Genomic DNA, 20,041 nt, shown 5'->3' with positions numbered 1-20,041 from the left:
CAAGAGATCCCAGAGGGATCTTGGCGCCCACCATTGAATGATCTTCATAGGTTCCATGTCAGATTGATCTTTTCTCTACTTTTCCCTTCATTTTACTAATCAGTGCAAATTGAGACATCCCTCCAGTACTTTTCAAACAAGGGAATCCTAGCTATATAAGAAATTTGAGATTTAACGATAATGGCTGCTTGTTTGCCAGGTTGTTTTCAGGACAGACTGGTCCAAAAATGCAATACAAGGGACCAAGGGGAACCTACTTATGAAATTTGAGAAAGATCCATTCAGTACTTTGAGAATAGAGATAAGAAACTTCAATTGTCAAAATCAAAGATGGCTGCCTGTCGACCATATTGTTTTCCAATTGATCTCAAAATGCAATTAGCATAACGAGGCACCAAGGGGAACCTCCATATGAAATTTGAGAAAGATCCATTCAGTACTTTCTCAGAAATAGCGATAACAAACTTCAATTGTCAAAATCCAAGATGGCTGCCTGTCGGCCATGTTGTTTTCTGATTGGTCTCAAAACGCAATATGCATAACTAGGCACCAAGGGGAACCTACATATGAAATTTGAGAAAGATCCATTCAGTACTTTCAGAGAAATAGTGATAACAAACTTAAATTGTCAAAATCCAAGATGGCTGCCTGTCGGCCATGTTGTTTTCATGTTGGTCTCAAAACACAACATGCATAACTAGGCACCAAGGGAAACTTACATATGCAATTTGAGAAAGATCCATTCAGTACATTCTCAGAAATAGCGATAACAAACTTCAATTGTCAAAATCCAAGATGGCTGCCTGTCGGCCATGTTGTTTTCGGATTGGTCTCAAAACGCAATATGCATAACTAGGCACCAAGGGAAACCTATATATGAAATTTCAGAAAGATCCATTCAGTACTTTTTCAGAAATAGTGATAACAAACTTCAATTGTCAAAATCCAAGATGGCTGCCTGTCGGCCATTTTGTTTTCCGATTGGTCTCAAAACGCAATATGCATAACTAAGCACCAAGGGGAACCTTCATATGAAATTTGAGAAAGATCCATTCAGTACTTTCTCAGAAATAGCGATAACAAACTTCAATTGTCAAAATCCAAGATGGCTGCCTGTCGGCCATGTTGTTATCCGATTGATCTCAAAACGCAATATGCATAACTAGGCACCAAGGGGAACCTTCATATGAAATTTGAGAAAGATCCATTCAGTACTTTCTCAGAAATAGCGATAACAAACTTCAATTGTCAAAATCCAAGATGGCTGCCTGTCGGCCATGTTGTTATCCGATTGGTCTCAAAACGCAATATGCATAACTAGGCACCAAGGGGAACCTTCATATGAAATTTGAGAAAGATCCATTCAGTACTTTCTCAGAAATAGCGATAACAAACTTCAATTGTCAAAAGAGATCCCAGAGGGATCTTGGCGCCCACCATTGAATGTTCTTTATAGGTTCCATGTCAGATTGATCTTTTCTCTACTTTTCTCTTCTTCTAAGTCTTACTAATCTGTGTAAACTCAGAAGAAACCTCTAGTACTTTTCAAACAAGGGAAACCTATATATAAAATTTAAGATTTAGGCACCAAGGGGAACCTATATATATGGAATTTGAGAAAGATTCCTTCAGTGCTTTCTGAGAAATAGTGATAACAAACTTCAATTGTCAAAATCCAAGATGGCTGCTTGTCGGCCATGTTGTTTTCCGATTGGTCTCAAAATGCAATATGCATAACTAAGCACCAAGGGGAACCAACATATGAAATTGGAGAAAGATCCAATCAAAACTTTCTCAGAAATAGCGATAACAAACTTCTATGGTCAAAATCCAAGATGGCTGCCTGTCGGCCATGTTGTTTTCCGATCAGTCCCAAAATGCGATATGCATTACCAGGCACCAAGGGGAACCTACATATGAAATTTGAGAAAGATCCCTTCAGTACTTTCTCAGAAATGGCAATAACAAACTTTAATGGTCAAAATCCAAGATGGCTGCCTGTCGGCCATGTTGTTTTCCGATTGGTCTCAAAATGCTATATGCATAACTAAGCACCAAGGGGAACCTACATAACAAATATGAAAAAGATCCCTTTAGTACTTTCACAGAAATAGCGATAACAAACTTCAATTGTCAAAATCCAAGATGGCTGCCTGTCGGCCATGTTGTTTTCAGATCGGTCTCAAAATGCAATATGCATAACTAAGCACCAAGGGGAACCTACATAACAAATATGAAAAAGATCCCTTTAGTACTTTCACAGAAATAGCGATAACAAACTTCAATTGTCAAAATCCAAGATGGCTGCCTGTCGGCCATGTTGTTTTCAGATCGGTCTCAAAATGCAATATGCATAACTAGGCACTAAGGGGAACCTACATATGAAATTTGAGAAAGATCCCTTCTGTGCTTTTTGAGAAATAGCGATAACAATCTTCAATTGTCAAAATCCAAGATGGCTGCCTGTCGGCCATGTTGTTTTCCGATTGGTCCCAAAATGCAATATGCATAACTAGGCACCAAGGGAAACCTACATATGAAATTTGAGAAAGATCCCTTCAGTACTTTCTGAGAAATAGCAATAACAAACTTCAATTGTCAAAATTCAAGATGGCTGCTTGTCGGCCATGTTGTTTTCCGATTGGTCTCAAAATGCAATATGCATAACTAGGCACCTGGGGGAACCTACATATGAAATTTCAGGAAGATCCCTTCATTAGTTTCTTAGTAATAGTGATAACCAGTTTCAATTTTCGAAATCCAAGATGGCTGCCTGTCGGCCATGTTGTTTTCTGATTGGTCTCAAAATGCAATATGCATAACTAGGCACCAAGGGGAACCTACATAACAAATATGAAAAAGATCCCTTTAGTACTTTCACAGAAATAGCGATAACAAACTTCAATTGTCAAAATCCAAGATGGCTGCCTGTCGGCCATGTTGTTTTCAGATCGGTCTCAAAATGCAATATGCATAACTAGGCACTAAGGGGAACCTACATATGAAATTTGAGAAAGATCCCTTCTGTGCTTTTTGAGAAATAGCGATAACAATCTTCAATTGTCAAAATCCAAGATGGCTGCCTGTCGGCCATGTTGTTTTCCGATTGGTCTCAAAATGCAATATGCATAACTAGGCACCAAGGGGAACCTACATATGAAATTTGAGAAAGATCCCTTCAGTACTTTCTTAGAAATAGCGATAACAAACTTCAATTGTCAAAATCCAAGATGGCTGCCTGTCGGCCATGTTGTTTTCAGATCGGTCCCAAAATGCAATATGCATAACTAGGCACCAAGGGAAACCAACATATGAAATTTGAGAAAGATCCCTTCAGCTCTTTCTCAGAAATAGCGATAACAAACTTCAATGGTCAAAATCCAAGATGGCTGCCTGTCGGCCATGTTGTTTTCCGATCGGTCCCAAAATGCAATATGCATAACTAGGCACCAAGGGGAACCTACATATGAAATTTGAGAAAGATCCCTTCAGTACTTTCTGAGGATTAGCGATAACAAGAATTGTTTACGGACGGACGGAGGGGACGGACGGAGGGACGGACGGACGGACGGACGCAGGGCGATTTGAATAGCCCACCATCTGATGATGGTGGGCTAAAAATGGGGAATTTTTATTTTTTTTTGTGTTTAATTTCATTTTTCCGTATACCTGCATACATATATATTCTGTCATAGTTATGACATACGTTATACTAAATCGGAAACCATCCATACAGTATATAACCATTTATCCACGTTACAATTAATTACCTATTTTTGGACTTAACTGGGCCCTGGACCATCAGCCCTTTGTTTGAAACATTTATGCATTATCCATGAAATAAGTGTTATCTGATAATGACAGCACAGAACAAATTGTATATTGTGCGTCAGTCCCAACTTTGATGGCGACGAGTAATGTAATATCACTAATATGCAGTAATAAATGGCCAAGATTTCTAACTTAAGTATTTTATTTTGAATGAATGATGATAAGAACAGTATTCAAACTATACTGGGGCAACTCTGTTGGGAGACAGAGACGTGGCACTGACCTTAATCCCTGTTCTGGTATATAATGTACATAAATATATGAGTCATTATCAGAAATTATAATGTTCGACTTATTTGCTTGTTTGTGTCCGTGTGGAGACATAATGGTCCATGAAGTTTGAACCAACATTTTGGTCTGTATTAGTAGGAGTAGGGGCCAATATATTTTTTCTATAACTACTAATCCAAAGCCGACGCCTTTGGTACGTATTTCCAGTGACATCTACATTTAAATCCAGATAGAAGTGCATGTGATCACAGGGACCCAAGAGTTTACATAGTTTGAGTGTATTTGGCCTTTCCTAGTATAATCATTGGCATGTGTCAAATCAAAACACGTGCACACTAAACACAGGTGCCCGACTCGTTTTATAAGAGTACATGTAAATGGTATATGTACGCTTATACGTTATTTTATAAAACGAGTAAGGCACCTTTGCACTGACAAATTCTCAGGTCCCTGTGCAAATGATGTGGAGCGGAACTGGACCTGGTTGATTATTGACGATCAGCTACCAGGTAACTCAATTGGTAGAGCATCCGTGTACAGAGGTCCGCGGTTCGAACCCTGGTCTGGCCGTGTATTTTCCCCCTCCTACTACATTTGGTGCCTGTGACCAAACCTTGTTTCAAGCGTGATGAATTCTTGACATGGTGATTCCAAAACCTGGGTGGTGAGTTGTGAAGTCTTCGGGGTCAAAGACTTAAAAAAGGGAGGGAAAAGTGTAGCGGAACAGGACCGTGTCGATCATCGGCGACAAGGTAGCTCATATTGATAGAACATCCGGCTAGTATTTGGAGGTACCGGGTACGAATCCCGGTCTGGCCGTGCATTTTCCCACACTCCTACATCAGATGTATAGATCTCGCTAGCTGCGATAACGTAGCGCTGGACGACGGACGAACAGTTTCTGACAAATTGTCGTCGTCAAAGTTGAGAGCAGTGTTACGTAGGTAGTGTCACAGGTAGGCCTACTTGGGGCAAGAAATTATATTTGTATATATATACTATATAGCCTCGTATTACTATATAAAATAGAGCTTTATATAGTAATACGAGGCTGTATAGTATATATATACAGATATAATTTCTTACCCAAAGTACCTGTGGGCAGGGTATGAATATTAACACCACCTCAGACGGAGTACTGCTCCCAAGGTGGACTACAAAGACAGTCGCAAGACTCTCCGAGCACCGACCTTCGCATTCGCCTTAATTCATCATAGGTGGTTCCACCCCCTCCCATCATCGCAGTTGCCACACCATGACCTCCACAAACTGTTCGGATTGAAAACTATTTGTTATCACAGGTTGCTATTTTATCCTGGACGTTCCAGGACTTTTACCAAAACAGCAAGGCTCAACCGCGCCGTTTTTTCCTCATTACAGCTACAACTGAGGAGGTCAATAATGTTTCACTGCGGAACTAAATGTTAACAATGGACACACACGCTTAATTTGAAAACAAACCCATTAATAATGCCAAAATCAATTCCCCTCTGCAAGCTGCAGTTACCCCACGTGTGTGTAATTTAGAAAAAAAAATGGTTATTCTCTGCGCAGACGCACACTTCGACAAGATTGTCGTTATTTCCTAAATGTTATTCTATCAACTATATCATTTAATAGAATGTAGTAGAATGCAATGAAAACAAATAATATTCAATTAAAACTATTGCAATATAAAAATATGGCCTTTGTTATTTTATGCGACGTGTTGTCGTAATACCAATAATGACAACGTTGCATTTATCAGGTTTTTTGATAACGTCTGTATTCGCCAGGCTATTACAAGTTTCCCATCGGAATCCCTTGGATAGTTTCCTAATATAAACAAAGTATTGTTTCTTAAGCAGCGTCAACAGCTCCTAACCTGAGCTATCCGTGAATGATATTGTTTATTGGACATTGAAGATGACTTCTTTCTCACTTTTAAACATTTTAAAACATTCTTCACTGAACAAGCTAATATCTCCAGGACGTGTGCTAGGAGGGCGACCTGTGTTGACGATATCACAACAACGGCGATCATCAAGTTCTATCAAACCAAACCACAAGGTATTCGAAAAAGTTTATCATTTGTTTGTATCGCCTTTTCACGATGTAGCTTTTTATGAAATACATCTTCCTATCATCTGATTAACTTTATCAAAATAAATCTAAATCCCTTCTTAAATCCTGAAGGTAATGTCAGGCTTCGGCAAGACTAACTAAGTCAAAGGCCTATCGTTTCATGTGAATTATCCCCCTTGTACGATTTTGGCAGTCTACTGAATTAAAGTGCACTAGGAATTGATTTTGTAGTTTGAAAACTATGAAAGGCCGTTCATGTCGAGACGTAAGCATTTTACACGGTTAAGTAGTACGCCAGCAACTTTAAAACTGCTGTATCACAAAAAATATTAAAATTTCATCAAATAGTCTACAATAACGGAATGCTAAAAGAGTATATAGACTAGATCTAATCTGATACTTAATGGATCAGATAGACTTAGTCAAATTGACAATGACAATATACGGTTGATTGTTCAAGAATATATAAAAAATACTAACCGTTTTTATTAATCTGATGTCATTTATGTCATAATTGTAAGTCATGAACAATAGACTACAACTCCTATATCAATTTGTGCAAAATAAATTATATGACATATTTTATGCAAAATACTGATATATATAACATCGATAGACTATATATATCGAAACTATATTGTTGATAGTACATGTAAACCAACATTTTTATTACCATATTGTACATTTTGTTTTATGTTTACTTATTAATATTATGTCATGATCATTTACTTAATAGCCATAACACTATTGTAATTTTGGTAACTGGTATGGCACACGTCGTTGTTTCAACCAATAACTATTAATGTTGTGTTCTTTTATATATATATAGAACATCTATGTGTAAAATATCATTATATTGTATCGTAAATGCTGCCATTTGTTAATACCATTATATTCATGTTTATGGAAGAGGACAATTATAAGTTGTAAAACTTGTGTCCAATTCCTTTTGAAATGTTTTCAAATAAAATATGTTTAAACTAAATTAAACTAAACTAGATATAATTATTGTATTTTTACCAATTAGTTGATATCGATAAATGACTGGTGTTGGTCAATAATTGGCAAAAAACTTTTGCATGAAAATTTGAGAAATTTATCGCAAAGTTGACGAGGAACGTTAATTTGGTCTGAATGGCAACGATTGTGCACAGGCAAAGGAATCGTCTGTGTCAAGACATCCTGGAATAAGCATATGTCTACACGCGCCTTCTATGTGTGTAAAGAAAAACTAAAGAATTTAGAGAGCTTATCTATGTTTTTTGGGAAACAGTTTCAAAATTTTATCATTGTATTTTCAGACGTTTTGGGCTTTACACACTAGGGGAGGTCAAACTTCAAATACATATAGACTGTAACTAATTCCCAAGTCTTTTGTGCACTTGGGAAGGCCATAGGACCCTGTACTAGTACGCCTTTTTTCATTGCTTGACGAACTGAAGTTTTTTAGCACTGAAAACGCTTCTTCCATGTTTTTAATCGTCGTTCCCGTTACCAGCCCCAATCTGTCCAATCATGCTAACACTGTTTTCTTTATCCAACTGAAAATCTCGTTCTAGTATGTTTCTCATTGCCTGACATTCTGACAAGTACATGTAGCATGTATATGCTTTCTCTGAATTCATGCATTCGCTGCAGAACGAGGACTTTGCTTGTCGTGTGTTGCTTATTTCATAATACATTGTATGATGGTTTCTAGTTAAGTAATAATAATTACGTTCGTTTCTTCCGTTCTATAGGTGCTGTACGATGGGAATTGTCCAATATGCGTAAAAGAGGTCAACCTTCTTCAGAGGGCCAACAACGGCTCCGTCAAGTTTGTCGATATTACTAAAGGGAGATACAACCCCGCCGACCACCAGGGAATACAGTACGAGGATGCGATGGGGGCACTGCACGTCATATCACCCGACAAAAAGGTAACATTCTACTTATTAAAACATACATATCACATTCAGAGTTTGGGTTTAGGACTGTTTATTGTCTGATCAAAAAGCTAAGGCCATTTAAGGACGGTCGCATTCAGGACAAACGGATCTCGTTAAAACTTCACATTTGTACGTACAATGATAATGATTAGAACTCGGATAACGACATTAAAAAAAAAGATGTGTACTTTCTGGATATTGTAACGGTAGTTTGTTACCATTCATGGGTTCTCTCAATATATCTTTCTATGAGAAAAGAAAACACTTCAATTCGTAAGTTTTTTTTTAAACAGTAATAGTCGTTTTCGCATTCATAACTGGTTTTGTGTGTTTAGTTAAGTTTTTTTTTGTTACGTTGAGCCTTACGGTTCATCAGTTCAAAAAAAGCATGTGAATATATGTATATATACAAGTGTTAATAATCAAACAAACTGGCATGGATATCAGAAGATAACAATTTACTTTATTATGTTGGCAGTTGTTTGTCGGCATGGATGGAACCCGGGAGTTGTATCGCGCATTAGGGTTAGGGTGGATGGTGTCGTTCACAGAGCTTCCGGGAGTAAAGTCGGTAGCAGACAACGCCTACCGATGGTTCGCTCTCAACAGGTATTGGTTGACAGGCCGATTAGGGGAAAGTAAGGAGGAGGAGGACTGTGATTCCGGTAGATGTAAGATCCCAAACAATGGTCAACGGAAGCGGTGATGACTTGGACATGTCAGTGGTTTGCTGAATGCATTTACTTGTTTTAGCTGGTTTGGAAATTCTTCTATAGTTATCTGATAATGTTAAATGTGATATATCGTCCCCATTATGAAAACTTGAATGTGGAATCTGTTAATACACTTTTTTGTTTGTACCGTATACAATTGGTTATTCCCCATATTTTACCTTTCTCCAAAAATGTCTTTCTATGAAAAAACAACCAAATGAAATCTGGGAGATCAATCAGATCATCATATACATGTATTAAATATGTCACCACACTATACATATAATATACTTCCACGTGGTTTGCAAATTGAAGTAAATGGTGCCAGTGTATCAAATCGCGAATACCTTTAAGGAATTCATGTCGAAACTGTTCGATTTTATTCAAACTTAAATACGAAAAACAACAAACATGTTTCCAGCAAGCATGGTGCTCTCGACCATGCGTTTATAATTCCTAATAACAGCATGAAATTAATTTTGTATTCTAAAATACTCCTTTAAATAAATACTTACTGATAGTGTCGTACATATGAAGTAGAAGACCCCCCCCCCCCCAATGCCTTTTTGGTAACTTTACAAATTGTCTCTATGCGAGTCGATATTTTCACCACATCTTACTCTCGTTTTATCGAGATACACAGCAAAAAGGTGTTGTACGAAGTTTGTTAAAACTTGTAGTCATGATATTAACCATGTTTTATATCAACTTGATTCTTATGATTCATGTTTTTTATTCTGTATTTTATTTACCATATGTCAAATTGTTGTTACAGTTGTTGGATGATTTCTAATAAAATATATAAAAAATATATATTCAGTCGTAACTGTCTTGTATACGGATAATGTCATTGCCACAGGCGCTTGCATAGAAAATATGACTCTTTTTTAGCCCACCATCATCAGATGGTGGGCTATTCAAATCGCCCTGCGTCCGTGGTCCGTCCGTCCCTCCGTCCGTCCGTCCCTCCGTCCGTAAACAATTCTTGTTATCGCTATTTCTCAGAAAGTACTGAAGGGATCTTTATCAAATTTCATATGTAGGTTCCCCTTGGTGCCTAGTTTTGCATATTGCGTTTTGAGACCAATCGGAAAACAACATGGCCGACAGGCAGCCATCTTGGATTTTGACAATTGAAGTTTGTTATCGCTATTTCTGAGAAAGTACTGAAGGGATCTTTCTCAAATTTCATATGCAGGTTCCCCTTGGTGCCTAATTATGCATATTGCATTTTGAGACCAATCCGAAAACAACATGGCCGACAGGCAGCCATCTTGGATTTTGACAATTGAAGTTTGTTATCGCAATTTCTGAGAATGTACTGAATGGATCTTTCTGAAATTTCATATGTAAGTTTCCCTTGGTGCCTAGTTATGCATATTGCATTTTGAGACCAATCCGAAAACACCATGGCCGATAGGCAGCCATCTTGGATTTTGATAATTGAAGTTTGTTATCGCTATTTCTGAGAAAGTACTGAAGGGATCTTTCTCAAATTTCATATGTAGGTTCCCCTTGGTGCCTAGTTATGCATATTACATTTTGAGACCAATCGGAAAAAGACATGGCCGACAGGCAGCCATCTTGGATTTTGACAATTTAAGTTTGTTATCACTATTTCTGAGAAAGTATTTAAGGAATCTTTCTCAAATTTCATATGTAAGTTTCCCTTGGTGCCTAGTTATGCATGTTGCGTTTTGAGACCAATCCGAAAACAACATGGCCGACAGGCAGCCATCTTGGATTTTGACAATTGAAGTTTGTTATCACTATTTCTGAGAATGTACTGAATGGATCTTTCTGAAATTTCATATGTAAGTTTCCCTTGGTGCCTAGTTATGCATATTGCGTTTTGAGACCAATCTGAAAACAACATGGCCGACAGGCAGCCATCTTGGATTTTGACAATTGAAATTTGTTATCACTATTTCTGAGAAAGTATTTAAGGGATCTTTCTCAAATTTCATTTGTAAGTTTCCCTTGGTGCCTAGTTATGCATATTACATTTTGAGACCTATCTGTAAATAACATGGCCGACAGGCAACCATCTTGGATTTTGACAATTGAAGTTTGTTATCACTATTTCTGAGAAACTATTTAAGGGATCTTTCTCAAATTTCATATGTAAGTTTCCCTTGGTGCCTAGTTATGCATATTGCGTTTTGAGATCAATCTGAAAATAACATGGCTAACAGGCAGCCATCTTGGATTTTGACAATTGAAGTTTGTTATCGCTATTTCTGAGAAAGTACTGAAGGGATCTTTATCAAATTTCATATGTAGGTTCCCCTTGGTGCTTAGTTATGCATATTGCGTTTTGAGACCAATCGGAAAAAAACATGGCCGACAGGCAGCCATCTTGGATTTTGACAATTGAAGTTTGTTATCGCTATTTCTGAGAAAGTACTGAAGGGATCTTTCTCAAATTTCATATGCAGGTTCCCCTTGGTGCCTAGTTATGCATATTGCGTTTTGAGACCAATCCGAAAACAACATGGCCGACAGGCAGCCATCTTGGATTTTGACAATTGAAGTTTGTTATCGCAATTTCTGAGAATGTACTGAATGGATCTTTCTGAAATTTCATATGTAAGTTTCCCTTGGTGCCTAGTTATGCATATTGCGTTTTGAGACCAATCCGAAAACACCATGGCCGATAGGCAGCCATCTTGGATTTTGATAATTGAAGTTTGTTATCACTATTTCTGAGAAAGTATTCAAGGAATCTTTCTCAAATTTCATATGTAAGTTTCCCTTGGTCCCTTGTATTGCATTTTTGGACCAGTCTGTCCTGAAAACAACCTGGCAAACAAACAGCCATTATCGTTAAATCTCAAATTTCTTATATAGCTAGGATTCCCTTGTTTGAAAAGTACTAGAGGGATGTCTCAATTTGCACAGATTAGTAAAATGAAGGGAAAAGTAGAGAAAAGATCAATCTGACATGGAACCTATGAAGATCATTCAATGGTGGGCGCCAAGATCCCTCTGGGATCTCTTGTGACAATTGAAGTTTGTTATCGCTATTTCTGAGAAAGTACTGAATGGATCTTTCTGAAATTTCATATATAGGTTTCCCTTGGTGCCTAGTTATGCATATTGCGTTTTGAGACCAATCCGAAAACAACATGGCCGACAGGCAGCCATCTTGGATTTTGACAATTGAAGTTTGTTATCGCTATTTCTGAGAAAGTGCTGAAGGGATCTTTCTCAAATTTCCTATGGAGGTTCCCCTTGGTGCCTAGTTATGCTTATTGCATTTTGAGATCAATTGGAAAACAATATGGCCGACAGACTGCCATCTTGGATTTTGACAATTGAAGTTTGTTATCTCTATTTCTCAAAGTACTGAATGGATCTTTCTCAAATTTCATTCGGAGGTTCCCCTTGGTGCCTCGTTATGCATGTTGCAATTTGAGACCAATTTGAAAACAACATGGCCGACAGGCAGCCATCTTGGATTTTGACAATTGAAGTTTGTTATCACTATTTCTGAGAAAGTATTTAAGGGATCTTTCTCAAATTTCATATGCAAGTTTCCCTTGGTGCCTAGTTATGCATATTGCATTTTGAGACCAATCTGAAAATAACATGGCCAACAGGCAGCCATCTTGGATTTTGACAATTGAAGTTTGTTATCGCTATTTCTGAGAAAGTGCTGAAGGGATCTTTCTCAAATTTCCTATGGAGGTTCCCCTTGGTGCCTCGCTATGCTTATTGCATTTTGAGATCAATTGGAAAACAATATGGCCGACAGACCGCCATCTTGGATTTTGACAATTGAAGTTTGTTATCTCTATTTCTCAAAGTACTGAATGGATCTTTCTCAAATTTCATAAGTAGGTTCCCCTTGGTCCCTTGTATTGCATTTTTGGACCAGTCTGTCCTGAAAACAACCTGGCAAACAAACAGCCATTATCGTTAAATCTCAAATTTCTTATATAGCTAGGATTCCCTTGTTTGAAAAGTACTGGAGGGATGTCTCAATTTGCACAGATTAGTAAAATGAAGGGAAAAGTAGAGAAAAGATCAATCTGACATGGAACCTATGAAGATCATTCAATGGTGGGCGCCAAGATCCCTCTGGGATCTCTTGTGACAATTGAAGTTTGTTATCGCTATTTCTGAGAAAGTACTGAATGGATCTTTCTGAAATTTCATATATAGGTTTCCCTTGGTGCCTAGTTATGCATATTGCGTTTTGAGACCAATCCGAAAACAACATGGCCGACAGGCAGCCATCTTGGATTTTGACAATTGAAGTTTGTTATCGCTATTTCTGAGAATGTACTGAATGGATCTTTCTCAAATTGCATATGCAAGTTTCCCTTGGTGCCTAGTTATGCATGTTGTGTTTTGAGACCAATCTGAAAACAACATGGCCGACAGGCAGCCATCTTGGATTTTGACAATTGAAGTTTGTTATCACTATTTCTGAGAAAGTACTGAAGTGATCTTTCTGAAATTTCATATGTAGGTTCCCCTTGGTGCCTCGTTATGCATATTGCGTTTTGAGACCAATCAGAAAACAACATGGCCGACAGGCAGCCATCTTGGATTTTGACAATTGAAGTTTGTTATCGCTATTCTGAGAAAGTACTGAATGGATCTTTCTCAAATTTCATATGGAGGTTCCCCTTGGTGCCTCGTTATGCTAATTGCATTTTGAGATCAATTGGAAAACAATATGGTCGACAGGCAGCCATCTTGGATTTTGACAATTGAAGTTTGTTATCTCTATTTCTCAAAGTACTGAATGGATCTTTCTCAAATTTCATAAGTAGGTTCCCCTTGGTCCCTTGTATTGCATTTTTGGACCAGTCTGTCCTGAAAACAACCTGGCAAACAAACAGCCATTATCGTTAAATCTCAAATTTCTTATATAGCTAGGATTCCCTTGTTTGAAAAGTACTGGAGGGATGTCTCTATTTGCACTGATTAGTAAAATGAAGGGAAAAGTAGAGAAAAGATCAATCTGACATGGAACCTATGAAGATCACTCAATGGTGGGCGCCAAGATCCCTCTGGGATCTCTTGTTGTCTATTAATAACTCCTTTTCTGTACCATCAATGGTGTCTGGACTCACAGCTGTTGTCTGTTGACCGATATGTATTTTTATTAACAAATCAAACTATTCCTTTCTCTTCCTGGTGTGTATTGAAGGAAGTTTAATTTTCTCGAAATGTAGGTTTTAATTTTTAGAGCTTCCTAGAAATGTGTATTGCCGACAGGAAACATCTGTAGAACATTTCCTGTAACACATTTTCTGTGTTAAGTGTTAAATGATGACAGACAAGTATTTATATTGTTTCTTGAAATCTGATCGACAAGATATGTTTTTAGCTGATTGTAGTGAATTAGACTAAAATGCTTGTTCGAGCTAGGATTGGAAAATGATCAATGTTGACTAGTATCAATTTAATTTATCTTTCACTAATTCTACAGTCGATGCTGAGGTTTATTAAAATTTAATAAAGCAGTATGAATTCACATCTTACCATCATTCTGTGATGGGTAAAAGAAACAAGAGTCAAGTGGGGTGGTCGGGTGTCAGGGTGGTCGGGTGTCAGGGTGTGTCAGGGTGGTCGGGTGTCAGGGTGGTCGGGTGGCACAATGGAAACACACTTGCCTTTCACCTAGGCGGCTGGGGTTCGATTCCCTGATCATGTAAAAAGGTACGGGTCAATTGCCTGACCATGTGAATCTTTTGGTTTCCTGCCACAGTAAGACCCCTCACACACTTCCAACCGGGCCAACAAGTGTGATTAATATAAGTTGGTATAATTTGTTTCGCAATTGTTGTTAAATAAATTTTTACATTTTTAGCCCACCATCATCAGATGGTGGGCTATTCAAATCGCCCTGCGTCCGTGGTCCGTCGTCCGTCCCTCCGTCCCTCCGTAAACAATTCTTGTTATCGCTATTTCTCAGAAAGCACTTAAGTGATCTTTCCCAAATTTCATATGTAGGTTCCTCTTGGTGCCTAGTTATGCATATTGCATTTTGAGACCAATCGGAAAACAACATGGCCGACAGGCAGCCATCTTGGATTTCGACAATTGAAGTTTGTTATCGCTCTTTCTAAGAAACTAATGAAGGCATCTTACTGAAATTTCATATGTAGGTTCCCCACAGTGTCTAGTTATGCATATTGCATTTTGAGACCAATCAGAAAACAACATGGCCGACAGGCAGCCATCTTGGAATTTGACAATTGAAGTTTGTTATCGCTATTTCTAAGAAACTAATGAAGGGATATTCCTGAAATTTCCTATGTAGGTTCCCCCTGGTGCCTAGTTATGCATATTACATTTTGAGACCAATCGGAAAACAACATGGTCGACAGGCAGCCATCTTGGATTTTGACAATTGAAGTTTGTTATCGCTATTTCTAAGAAACTAATGAAGGGATCTTACTGAAATTTCATATTTAGATTCCCCTTGATGCTTAGTTATGCATATTGCATTTTGAGACTAATCGGAAAACAACAAGGCCGACAGGCAGCCATCTTGGATTCCGACAATTGAAGTTTGTTATCGCTATTTCTAAGAAACTAATGAAGGGATCTTACTGAAATTTCATATGTAGGTTCCCCGCGGTATCTAGTTATGCATATTGCATTTTGAGACCAATCAGAAAACAATATGGCCGACAGGCAGCCATCCTTGGTTTTGACAATTGAAGTTTGTTATCGTTATTTCTGAGAAAGTACTGAAGGGATCTTTCCCAAATTTCATATGTAGGTTCCCCTCGGTGCTTAGTTATGCATATTGCATTTTGAGACTGATCGGAAAACAACATGGCTGACAGGCAGCCATCTTGGATTTCGACAATTGAAATTTGTTATCGCTATTTCTAAGAAACTAATGAAGGGATATTCCTGAAATTTCATTTGTAGGTTCCCCCTGGTGCCTAGTTATGCATATTGCATTTTGAGACCAATCAGAAAACAACATGGCCGACAGGCAGCTATCTTGGATTTTGACAATTGAAGTTTGTTATCGCTATTTCTGAGAAAGTACTGAAGGAATCTTTCTCAAATTCCATATATAGGTTCTCCCTTGGTGCCTAAATCTTAAAATTTATATATAGGTTTCCCTTTTTTGAAAAGTACTAGAGGCTGTTTCTGAATTTACGCAGATTAATAAGACTTAGAAGAAGAGAAAAGTAGAGAAAAGATCAATCTGACATGGAACCAATGAAGAACATTCAATGGTGGGCGCCAAGATCCCTCTGGGATCTCTTGTTTTATATGACAGTGGTATGTGTAATCTACAGCTTAACAGATTACACATACCACTGTCAAAAAAAAAATGAAAATAACATTTTCTATGCAAGCGCCTGTGGTCATTGCTACATGAAAAATTCGCACAATGAACAATTGATACAAAAATACACACAGATCAACAACTGACTATTGTTTTATATTTGTTGATTGGAAAGACACATGCACAAATAATGTAGTTATGCTAGACATACATGTACATATATACATTTACCGTTGGGGCTGTGACACAGCATATAGTACACTTCAAAGTCTGATTGTTTGAATGGGGTACAACAACCAGGGCGTGGTAATGCACGTGCTGCTGGAACACTGGATTGTATATTGATAGATCTGATGGGATAGAGGGGGATTCCTCACAATTCGTCCGTAAGGATACGGCGAGGATCCTACTGTTAAAGCACAAGGACGTGGTAGTCTTATAAAAAAAATAGCCAGAAATACTTTTGTTTATATGTCCCTGTGGTTATGTCAAAGATGTCGAAACACAGAAATGAAAATAGGAACAAAACTAATTCTTTTGCGAGAATGAGATTTAGGAAACGTGCCAGATAAACACCGTAGGTTTTGTTCGTGTGATTTATAGACACGGGAAGTAAACTCAGTAGCATTTTGTGGAATGATAGTCTGGACTAGAAAATATTGGGGAAGGTCAGGGCTATTTTTGTTTCATATTGTAACTATCGACAATAGCTCGCCTGTTCAGATATATAATCTTACAGCTACGTATAATTACAATTTCTACGTTGTCCGAATATCTTATGTAACAGAATACCGTAATTTGTCTATTGTCTAGCGCTCAAGTCTATAATTAATATAATATGATTATACCGATGTACATCTTTTTTTTGCGTGTGAATCCAAACATTCAATAGGTTATAAGCAATATTAAGTTTAAACTGTACTGTAGTATTTTATTTGACAAGTTCAATTTAACGATACATTTCTATATATATACAACATAAAAAATACACAAAAAGGAATCGGAAACAAGTGTCAAGACATTTATATAAATCTGACACACACACACGCACACGCACAGACACACGCACACGCACACACACACCCCTTAGCAACACAAATGACGAAGGAAGACAACTTTTTGACTCGTGCCCTGACCGGGCCTCGAACTCACGATCTACGGCACCCAGTCGCCTAGCCAGAAATACCCGCAGCTTATACTGCTGCGCCACATCGGCGTTCTGAAAAAGAACGTTTCAATGGCGCAGTGATGGTCGGCCCGATACCCTGGCATGATCATTGTGCAAGTCGTCTCGCTGTGTATGACCGACACCGGAAATAGCTCCAGTCTGAAGCGAACACACAAACTGGCAGCAGTAAGTAATTTTGTAATATTTCTTGGTAAGCAACATTATATTTGCAAATTGATTGATCACATAATAGGACAGATGTTTGTGTTCTGGATACCTATCATTAACTTTATGAATGAATGGAAAATACATGTTAATTTAATTAAAATAAGGTGCTTAGTACCGACGTTTTCGCTCGTCCAGATATGTTTTCAGCTGTTTAACATATCTAAACGTTGTGTGAAACGGAAGATACAGATACAAAAAGTTGAAAACTTGTAATCATTAACATCTTATATCATCATTTATGGCCAAATATTGCTAATATCACAGTAAAATGACATTTATTTCTTTACTTATTGTACGGCGCATAGCTTTTTTACTGTACACCGTACGCAAGTGCAAAATGTTTTTGTCAATTTTTTACTCTTTGCTGTACAGACTCGTCACAAATATTGATTCAACATAATACCTATGATATATTTATCAAATCTCGACCGATACTTTACATGTTAGCACCTTAGTTTTTGCGAATTCCAGGTTCATGTCCACGGAACTCACAAAATTTACCGGTACTACGTACATGTTTCACATGTTTATTTATTTCTGTGTACATTATTTGAATCCCTTTGTGCGATGTCCACTGACATCTCTCCTACTATGTGATCAATCAATTTGCAAATACAAATGTATAATGTTGCTTACCAAGAAATATTACAAAATTACTTACTGCTGCCAGTTTGTGTGTTCGCCTCTCCTCGCTTCAGACTGGGGCTATTTCCGGTGTCGGTCATACACAGTGCGTCTATAAGATGATATGAATACCTGGTCGCAATGTATTTACATACATGAATACGAATTGTACATATATTATATATATTTCTCTCGGTACAACTACGACAGGAAAATTCAAATCTATATCTTCGGATCATTGTGCTAATAAATAGATATATTTGACCAAATAATTAAATACATTGTAATAAACAAAAAGGAAGTGAAACGTGAATGAGCGATTTGCTGCTTCCACCTGACTGTAGATATATATTTTAATGTGGTATAAAATTATAGAAGTACAAAACATGTATATGCTACGTTCGCATGGAACATCTGTTTAAATTTACCAGGACATTTTGCACAGCAAAGAATATCCTCGTGTTATCGTCGATGGAAAGAGAAGCATTTCCAGAAACTTATAAGCTTACAGTTATGTTATATGGTAAGGTGAGAATATACTTATGTCATAGATAGGAAAAATTATTACATGTTCAGAGAAAATGAAAAGTTTTTTTTTCAATTAGACCACAAGTACACAGAGGTGGGGGAATTAAGTTTCATTTGAAATGATCATTCAGTGAACTACTGTTTGACCTAGACGTGTCGCACAGTAGAAATGATTTGGTGACTCCGGCGGAGATGATCTTTTAGGTAAGTTTTGAGACAAGAAAGAGATTGGTTGTTACGCATTTAGGGGCCGGGGTGGCCGAGTGTTTAAGGTGTCCCGACACTTTAACACTAGCCCTCCACCACTGGGTTGCGAGTTCGAAACCTACGTGGGGCAGTTGCCTGGTACTGACCGTAGACTCCGGCTCTCACCCACCTCCAAAGCCTGACACGTCCTTAAATGGCCCTGGTTGTTAAGAGGACGTTAAACAAAGCAAACTACGAATGCTAATTGGCAAATTGTTCTAACAGTCAATAGCAGAGGGAAGGAAAGAATTAGCATTTATGCTAGTTCTACAACAAATCTGTGTTATATTTTCAGACTGTCTCGTCCTAGAATTGTGACCTGATGAAATTTGGTCACGTTAAGAAGATTGCAAAGGTTTACTTGTGTATCATGATAATGCATTTTATGAAATTGAAGATTTTGTGATTTTGTCTTCTGATCAGTTTCGGCCAACTTACCTCACTATACAGTTTTTCAATATTAGTTTGTCAGTACTTGCATACCAATAAATATTCTGGCGGCTTCTAAATCTATACTTTCGAGTTTTTGTACATACTCGTATGAGATACAGTCCAAGCTGACGTCAGCATACTATAACATAGGCGAATAAACGAGAAATATACATTTTGTAAAGAACGTCTATCTAATTTGAGTTTATAAATGATCGCAGTATATTTAATTTGCCAGAAGTTACTTTGATATAACTAACCAGAGACGTATATACCTGATATACAATTCTCTGAACTAACGTAATATTACCAATTACCATTTTCTTGAGAACTTTACGTCAAGGTGTTTGCGAAATGATACATTTAATATTTTCAGAATTCATTTGTACATAGTACTAGATAATTCAGATCAGTATTTCCCGACTTATTATTAATCAATCCACTTACCACTGATTCCACCAGTTTGCTATTTTTATAAGGCACTAGGTCATAATCCTATAACTGCACTATTTGGGAAATCGACTATACTATCAAATGTTTTATCATCAGCAAATACTTAAATATAAGATTATATGTCTATCACTATATCATTAATATAAATCAGAAACAACAGAGGGTCAAGGATATAACCCTGATGAACTCTGGGACAGCCTTATATAAACCCAATCAGAATTTACGTTTTTAATTACGACTCTCGGTTTCCAGTTATACAAATATTTTTCAAACCATTTATAAAGAGATCCTGATATACCAATTTCGGACAATTCATGAACTAATCCTG

General features: G+C 37.5%; 1 protein-coding gene across 1 annotated transcript; it reads left to right on the top strand.

Annotated features, from left to right (window-relative positions):
• Nucleotides 1-5,838: 5,838 nt before the first annotated feature.
• Nucleotides 5,839-9,580, top strand: LOC117330410 (uncharacterized protein At5g50100, chloroplastic-like). Its single transcript, XM_033888681.1, has 3 exons — nucleotides 5,839-6,111; nucleotides 7,866-8,045; nucleotides 8,533-9,580. Exons 1-3 carry the CDS (start codon nucleotides 5,968-5,970, stop codon nucleotides 8,758-8,760), a joined length of 552 nt encoding a protein of 183 aa, XP_033744572.1. The 5' UTR covers nucleotides 5,839-5,967; the 3' UTR covers nucleotides 8,761-9,580.
• The last annotated feature ends 10,461 nt before the right edge of the window (nucleotides 9,581-20,041 follow it).

The sequence above is a fragment of the Pecten maximus genome, chromosome 7 (genome assembly GCF_902652985.1).
Source record: "Pecten maximus chromosome 7, xPecMax1.1, whole genome shotgun sequence".
NCBI classification, from domain to species: domain Eukaryota; kingdom Metazoa; phylum Mollusca; class Bivalvia; order Pectinida; family Pectinidae; genus Pecten; species Pecten maximus.
Note: the sequence above shows the minus strand (reverse complement) of the source record. Positions and strands in the feature narration are given on the sequence as shown.